The sequence below is a fragment of the Fringilla coelebs genome, assembly GCF_963513975.1.
Source record: "Fringilla coelebs genome assembly, chromosome: 9".
Lineage (NCBI taxonomy): Eukaryota > Metazoa > Chordata > Aves > Passeriformes > Fringillidae > Fringilla > Fringilla coelebs.
This window is the reverse complement of record NC_140067.1, coordinates 14,258,771-14,265,058: the sequence shown is the minus strand read 5'-3', so window position 1 is coordinate 14,265,058 and position 6,288 is coordinate 14,258,771. Positions and strand designations below refer to the sequence as shown.

General features: G+C 42.1%; 1 protein-coding gene across 1 annotated transcript; it reads left to right on the top strand.

Annotated features, from left to right (window-relative positions):
- Nucleotides 1-140: 140 nt before the first annotated feature.
- CTBS (chitobiase) lies at nucleotides 141-6,280 on the top strand. The gene is made up of 7 exons (XM_084211430.1): nucleotides 141-268; nucleotides 608-746; nucleotides 1,682-1,890; nucleotides 2,524-2,695; nucleotides 3,241-3,338; nucleotides 3,999-4,160; nucleotides 5,124-6,280. Exons 1-7 carry the CDS (start codon nucleotides 143-145, stop codon nucleotides 5,307-5,309), a joined length of 1,092 nt encoding a protein of 363 aa, XP_084067556.1. The 5' UTR covers nucleotides 141-142; the 3' UTR covers nucleotides 5,310-6,280.
- The last annotated feature ends 8 nt before the right edge of the window (nucleotides 6,281-6,288 follow it).

Here is a 6,288-nt window from a genome sequence, read left to right as displayed (position 1 = left end):
AACGACCCGGGCACCCGTCCCCGGGGTGACCTTTCAATAAACAGCTGCTCTCTGAACGCTCGGCCGAGCTCATTTGTCCCTGCACAGGCTGCGCGCTGGGCCCGGCTCCGCCCCGGGGCCGAGGCTGCGCGGCCGGGCAGCCATGGGGCGGCCGTGGGGCGTGTGGCTGCTGCCCGTAGGCCTCCTGCAGCTGCTGGGCCCTGCCGGCGCCTGCCCCTGCCGGGACCCGCGGCTATGCCAGCCCATCACTGGGCCCGCCGGCTCCGAGGTGCGCGGCCCCGGCCCGGACGGGCGCTGCCGGCGCAGGCGGGGTCGGGCCCGGCGGCAGCGCCGCTCGCTGCGGGTTCCGCGCCCCGGGCGCTGCTCTCGCACGGGAGCCCTGCGTTCGGCCCGAGCCGCGCAGTGTCCCTGGGCAGTGTCCCCGGGCCGGGCAGTGTCCCCGGGCAGTGCCCGGGTCGGTGCAGCCGCACTCGGCTCCCCGGCTGCCGTCCGTGCAGCCGCTGCCCAGCGGCGCCGGGGATGTGCCGGTGCGAGAGCCGCGGAGAGAATGGTAGTCCTGCTGAGAAGCGCTCGGGGCTAACGAGGGTGCTTTTTACCCCTTTTCCAGGTATTCGTGTTTGATGTAGGGAAGGAAGCTTGGAAATCCTACGACTGGTCCAAAATTACCACTGTGGCAGCTTTCGGAAAGTACGATCCTGAGCTCATGTGCTATGCCCACTCCAAAGGCTCGAGGATAGTGCTGAAAGGTTGGTTACACGGGAAAACCGTGGATGTTCATGATACGTGAATAAGAAGATAAGGTACACAGGCCTATATTACCTGGACATTTTTCATTCGGTTGTATGCAGAGTATGAAAATAATTAAGAGAATTAATTAATTAATAAGGCTCTAATGAGCCCTTCACATTGTGCACGTGTTGGTGTGTAGGGTATTGAAACCAGCAGTGGATTGTGCCACAATAGTAACCGAACCGTCCCAGTGGCATCTTAATAAAAGTTCTCTTAACGGGGAACATCACTGTATGGAGGAAGAGGGAGGAAATAAAAAGCCTGTTATTTGGGTCTGTATTCTGGATCTTATGTGGAGTACCCAAAAGACAGTAAGGAAGGGGATTTTAAGTAATTTTTAGTATTTTACACTAGAATGGATCCCTCTGTATTAGGAAGTGGTTGAGTTTTAAAGCATGAATACTCAGGAACTCTGTGCAGGTACAAATGCTGATTAGAAAGACAAAGTCCATTCGCTTACATGTTGTAAATACCTTTTGGCTCTGCTGAGAAAAAACAGAATCCAGCACAGCATGGAAAGTAACAAAGGTTAAACACAAAAGTCACTTTCTTGTAAATATGACCAATTAGAATGTTAAAAGTACTTTGATTTCAAGAAAGGTAATTTACAGTGGTTACACGAATATTAGGCAGAAGTAAGAAGATTAAAATTATAGAAAAACAAAGGAACTTAATTTTAACACCGCTCCCTTAAAGACCCTTGGTAGTCCTTTCTGGGGGGGTTTCTCAAAATCATGCTTGAGGAAAAATGAACTCCTTTGTATTTTATCTGTATTGATATAGAAATTTTTTATGTTGTGTTTAAATTTGTTGCTTAACTAAAGACAAACCTTTCCTTCCTCCTATTACTGAGATGTAAATGCATGTTAACTCTTGAAGGCCTCTTGTCTAGGTGATGTACCTCTTCAGGAAATTGTTGATCCTGCTAAAAGAGCAGCATGGATATCCCAACAGGTGGACCTTGCAAAAAAGCAGTATATGGATGGAATTAACATAGATATAGAGCAAGAAGTTAATGAAACCTCCCCTGAGTATTATGCATTGACAGAGCTTGTTAAAGAAACTACAGATGCTTTTCACAGAGAAATAGCTGGATCACAGGTAATAATAATGTACTTTATACAAACATTAATTTTAACCTTATGAAATGTAAGGACTTTTGGCAGTGCTGTTTAGCATATGAATATGAAAAAGTTTATGCAGATCTAAATATAATATTCTAGTAAGTGCTTGATTATGAATGTTAGCTGGGGTATAATCTTGTAAGATTCATTCTTTTTGACCTGTGTGAATTTCAATGAGAGATGGGCTTCACTGTGATTTGTACATACAATGTTACTGCTATGTGTGAGCTGGCAGTTTTTAGTGTGCCTTAAGGAATTGTTGAAAGTAGGGCAAATACAGCCTTCTGGGGAAAAAGCTTGATAGTGTTTTGGTAAACCTATCATGAAAGTTCTCAAGATTTGCACCATGCTTCATATTTTTGGTGGTTTTCATTTTATACTTTAATTTCTTTGGTGTTACATGTTCACTCATGGGGTACTCACTTTATTATCTTTTGTTTGTTTTATCAGATGAGCAGCTTCTTCTATAGCTCATTATTATCAAGATCTGTTAAACTGTACCATTTGAGAAATACTGTCTTTAAAAGTCACAGCTTTTTTTTTTTTAATAAGAGATAACAAGGGCACCTGAGGGCCATCCTTGGTACTAAGTTGTGCATTTTTCCTTCAGGTGACGTTTGATGTGGCTTGGTCTCCAGCATGCATAGATAAAAGGTGCTACAACTACACTGGGATTGCAGATGCCTGTGACTTCTTATTTGTGATGTCATACGATGAGCAGAGCCAGATCTGGACAGACTGTATTGCAAAAGCCAATGCTCCTTACCTGCAGACTTTAGTTGGTGAGGACAGGACACCTCCCCGGGAGTCAGAACATTTCCATTTGCTCACATGACCAGATAGAAAAGAGGGCTGTGTCTTAGACAGGTTTATTTTGTTATTGTTGCAGTGAGGCTTTGAGTGTGTTGTCAGGATATGAAAGCAGTGTCCCTGGTCCTTATGAGCCTGCAGGCAGACCCTCGGCAGTGGTGTGTTGGTCCCTGTAACCAGGAGCACGAAGAACACTTTTGGAATGTCAAATGGCAGCCAGAGCAGCGGTGTCTGCCTGGGATTGCAGAGAACCTGAAACATTGCTCTCTACTTTGTGAACCTCTGCTCAGAGCAGATGGTTGTAAGTGTGAGCAACTGGAGCAGTTACTGGGATCTCAGTAGAGCAAGCCTCTCACTCACTGGAGAGTGCAGGTGAAGGCAAAGGACAGCTTGCACCTTGGCCTCTCTCTGGGGCCATGCAAGTTCTGCAGTGGCTCTGGCTCTAATTTAGTTGTGAGAATAAAAAGCATGGGAAAAGTAAATGATGCATGTTAATTTCTATTTCCCTCAAAACTAGGATATGAAGAGTACATTGCTATGGGCATTGATCCTAAGAAGCTTGTGATGGGTGTCCCCTGGTATGGCTATGACTATGTCTGCCAAAACCTATCCACGGTAAGGTGAAGATTATTTGTTTGCCATCAAACTGTTAATTTTTTTCCTCAGAAAGATGTAACTAGATTTTGGTAATGTTGTTTTTGGACTGGGAAGTACTGTGGTCTGATGGATAAGAGCATCAAGCTGGCACACAAAACACATTCCCTTGCTTGACTGATAACTGATGAGCACTGCGTCATTAGACAAGGCATTCTGAGCCCCGTGATATCCAAGCACTGTGTTTGACTCAGGAGCTATAGATGTTCTCTGTGTGAGGAGAGATGAAGTCCAAAGGCCCTGCAACACTTGTATGTGCCTTCTCAAACCACTGTAAAGACAGGTGCAACAAATGATAGCAAGCCTATGACTGTTCCAGCACAGCAGTTTATGAGGTCTCAAATGTTATACTTATGAAAAATGTAAGGGTCAATTAAAAGTGGAAAAGATAAGACAACTGTTTAAGCTGAATGGTATCCATCCAGTCCTGTATTACTGCAGATGAAAGAAAATGTAGCTGTTTTAGTTTACTTTTCTCTACAAACAGTATCTGCTGGATTTGCTTGAAGATTTGGAATTTTTGTGGCCCTAACACCTTTTGTGCATTGTTCTTGGCTGTACTCCTATTCTGGAGTTCAGTATATCTTACCTGAACCTCGTGCCTCCCTGTTTGTTTTCCAGGACCACGTTTGTTCCCTTCCCAAGGTGCCTTTCCGTGGGGCTCCCTGCAGTGACGCTGCGGGGAGCCAGGTGCCCTACGCAGCCATCATGAAGCAGGTGAACAGTTCTCTCTCAGGGCTGCTGTGGGATCAGGTGCAGAAGGCTCCATTTTATGAGTACAAGGTAAGAGTCTTTTTCCAAGCCACTGTGGCGTGGAATATGCGTTCATGAACCACAGACCTTTGACTATAAAGTTATTGGGGTTAGATTCTTCCTTTTATGTTTTCTACGTTTCGGTTTGGTTTGTTTTTTTTGGTACAGTAAAGGATTGCTGAAAATTTGTGTCTTGAATTCCTAGTCCGAGAGAGGAGTGCAGTGCCTGAAGACTACAGGAGTAATAAAGATCTTTCTTACCTTCCAGTCTTCTTGAGATACTGCATCATGTCAAAAAGGACATTTTGGCACAAAGACATCCTATAGCTCCGTCCTTCGCTGTTAGAGTTACTGTTAGAAATGATTTAAACTAAAAAAAGATTCCGAGATGCTCTTAATTGTGTCTAGCTTGATGCCTTGCACGTGTGTTCTCTTCTGCATTTGTTTTCTACATAGACACAGTGAAAGAGTCAATAATGACTGTGCTTACAAGAACACCACACTGTGTCCATTTTGTCTTGTTTCTTTAAACGTTACTGAAGTTTCACATGTTGGTGATAAAAAGATGTTGTAAGCAATGACCAGGTAAAAGCAGCATAACCTTGATAAAATTTTATAACCTCCTCTAAAACTGCTTGTTGCTTGAAAAAACCCACAATCTCTAACTAAATTCACCTGTTAGCTTAGATACCGTATCTGAAATTTTAGCCGTATTTAAAAAAAATATTAAAATACAAATTAGCCAGGTCTTTTCATCTAACTTCAGTTAAAATGTGTCACTGTTTTATAAATTGTATTCTACAATTAAAAAAATATCCAAATAGTTGGCTTAGAATTTTTAATTGTCCTGTGTGACAAAGAATTGATAAATCAGGAAAATATTATATAAATCTATGTAGCGTGTGTATCTCAATTTTTAGTTGTACTGTGAACTGTACTTAGTGTTCAAGAGAAAATGTGATCCCTGACACTAGTGTTTAAATGTTTTTCTAGGATTCTGTTGGTCAGTTCCACCAGGTATGGTTTGATGACCCTCGCAGCATCTCTCTGAAAGCAGCATATGTGAAGAGTCGAGGCCTAAGGGGCATTGGCATGTGGAATGGAAATAGTCTTGACTATTCCGGGGAAACTGCAGCAGAGCAACAAACTCAAGCAATGTGGCAAGCTCTGACACCATAAGAACTGTGTGAACCCTTGATTTAAAATGATGAAAATTGGTAATTTTTTATTTTGGCTTACACTATCACAGATTTTGACTTTATATAAATATATTGTGATTACAAAAACTTTAAAAACTAAGCAGAATAATCTTGTTATTTTATATGCAAAACTGTATTTTCATTCTTCAGAAAATTCCATTGCTGCTTTGGAACAATGATCCTGGCATCAGTAGGTTTTTTTAAGACTGCTCATCTTTTTAATTTTTCACAGTTGCTGTAAGTTAATGCTTGAACCCAGTGTGTATCTGGTAACAAGACCAATTGATGGTTTTGCAGGGGCAGTCTCATAATGATGCTTTGCTAAAGCTGCCAGGTGCAGCAAATGCTTGTTCCTGTGTTACATGGTGCAGTGTCAGCCTTCTGGCTTCCCAACTCAAACAATATTTTAGCCAAGTCACTCTAGAATCAGATTACACAGAATAATGGAGAGACAGATTAATGATTATATGCAGCTTGGTTACTCTTCTAGATTAAAAGATTTTTATGGACTTAAGAAATTACATAACATGACATAGTTGCTGTTAAGATTTATATCAAAATTGTTGTTAGAAAGGAATATTCAATAAACTCCAGTTTCGTGTGCTTATGTGTCACATAAATTCCTCAGTTTCAAAAGCTGAAAATCTCTGACCTTAGCTTGAAGAAGAAGCATTAATATGAAGAGGACTTGGGTGATATTTCCTTCCATTTCAAACTACCTCACTTCCTGAAAACTAGAATTCAGAAGCTTACTTAATGAGCTGCATATCTGTTTTCCCACACATCCTAAGATTCATTCAGTTTTTTGTTTTTATGGGGTGTTGCCTCTGAGATAATAGGAGATTATGTTTTCTTTCTAGTTCATATTTTTATAAAATCATTTGCCTAAAGAAGTTGTATAACTTTTTCTAATACCCACAGTGATGTAAAGATTGGCTGGTGTTTACAGGATTTTTTGG